We start from the raw sequence: 1,294 nt of genomic DNA, 5'->3' as shown, positions 1-1,294 counted from the left end.
TCCAAGCTATTTTTTTTTTGCCACGGTACCAAGCTAAAGCTACAGCGGCGCGGCTGGACTTGCTCAAACGCAGCCTAAGCGCAACTCGGGAGCTTCGCCGGGACTCGCGGTTCCCTGCTGCCACGCCAACGATGAGCTCAGTACTAGTTCCCTCTGCCAAAATAAGCAACATCTTACTTTAACAGAAAGAAAAAGAGAAAATCCTCCAAGGTTGGCCAAAGGAGTGAAACCAGAGTGCTGTCCCCCCCACCCCAAATGTCCACCAACAGCTGAGTCACCTTCAAACTCCTGGACCTTCTTCATGTAAATCTTTAGCTGCTTCTTCAGCTTCTTTTCATTCTTTTCCAACTTCTCTAGCAATTCTTTGAGATCCTGAAAAACAGAAGATGTGTTGGGTTAAAAAAAAAGTCATGAGCGTCTTAGAGCCACTGAACAACAGTTCGAGGCCAGAAGCACCACTGAAGGTGCTGAAGGATTCTACAGAGAGTTTAGGAGGGGTGGAAATGACCCCAGTGCCTTCCCCTCCCCTTTGTGCTTCCCATTTCCCTTCTCTCACCCTGGTTCTTTCCCTCGTCCTCAGGCTGTGTTTTCAGTACAGCCTCTTACCAGATTTTCATTGGTGAGCCGCGTGATTTCTTGCTGAAGCCCAAACTCCACCTGGGCCTCCGGAGACAGCTGCAGGGTCTGCAGGAACGCCTGCTGCTGTTTCTCCAGCTCTTCTTGCATCGCATCCACTTGGTTTTTCAGAGCTTCGACCTCCTCCTCGTGCTCTCGTCTCTGATCCTGGAGCTGTGCTTCCAGCAGCCTGCGAAGAGCAGCACACCCGTCAGCCTGCCATGTCGGTAACCACCGTTTGAGTGTAGATCCTTCAAACTCAGCCAAGCCGGGAGATGGTCCCAGTCAAGCTCCCTATAAACCTGACACCCACAAAGGGCTCCCGTGGCTTTGCCACACTGGTCTATCATTTGCTACGCTGCAGATCAAACACTTTTAAAATTAGAGACATGAGATGAAAAGTTCTAGGGTTTTTTTTTTAAATGAAAGGCAGAAGTAAAAAAATAAAATCCAAGAGCTCCCTTTTTTCTGGAGCTGTATCACAAGTGCACCGAGGAGCAGCTGAGGGACCTGTGGGAGTGGGGGGAGCTGGGGGGGTTGAGCCTGGAGCAAAGGAGGCTCCGGGGAGACCTTCTGGTTCTCCACAACTGCCTGAAATTCAGGTTGGAGCCAGGTAGGGGTCGGTCTCTTCTCCCCAGGAACAAGCAACAGGATGAGAGGAACCGGCCTCCAGTTGCCC

At 51.1% G+C, this 1,294-nt stretch overlaps 1 protein-coding gene across 1 annotated transcript in view; it reads right to left on the bottom strand.

The window, feature by feature from the left end:
• LOC104495713 (unconventional myosin-Vb-like) overlaps positions 1-1,294 on the bottom strand; it is a gene marked incomplete at both ends in the record, with an annotated part of 14,715 nt that overhangs the window by 3,444 nt on the left and 9,977 nt on the right. Inside the window, 2 exons of the mRNA XM_010138713.1 lie at positions 279-372; positions 607-805. Coding sequence (XP_010137015.1) covers positions 279-372; positions 607-805 — 293 coding nt within the window. The remainder of the gene's footprint in view (positions 1-278; positions 373-606; positions 806-1,294) is intronic.

This window comes from Buceros rhinoceros, unplaced genomic scaffold (genome assembly GCF_000710305.1).
Source record: "Buceros rhinoceros silvestris isolate BGI_N320 unplaced genomic scaffold, ASM71030v1 scaffold40236, whole genome shotgun sequence".
NCBI lineage: Eukaryota > Metazoa > Chordata > Aves > Bucerotiformes > Bucerotidae > Buceros > Buceros rhinoceros.
The sequence above is the reverse complement of the archived record's forward strand: the minus strand, read 5'-3'. Positions and strand labels throughout refer to the sequence as shown.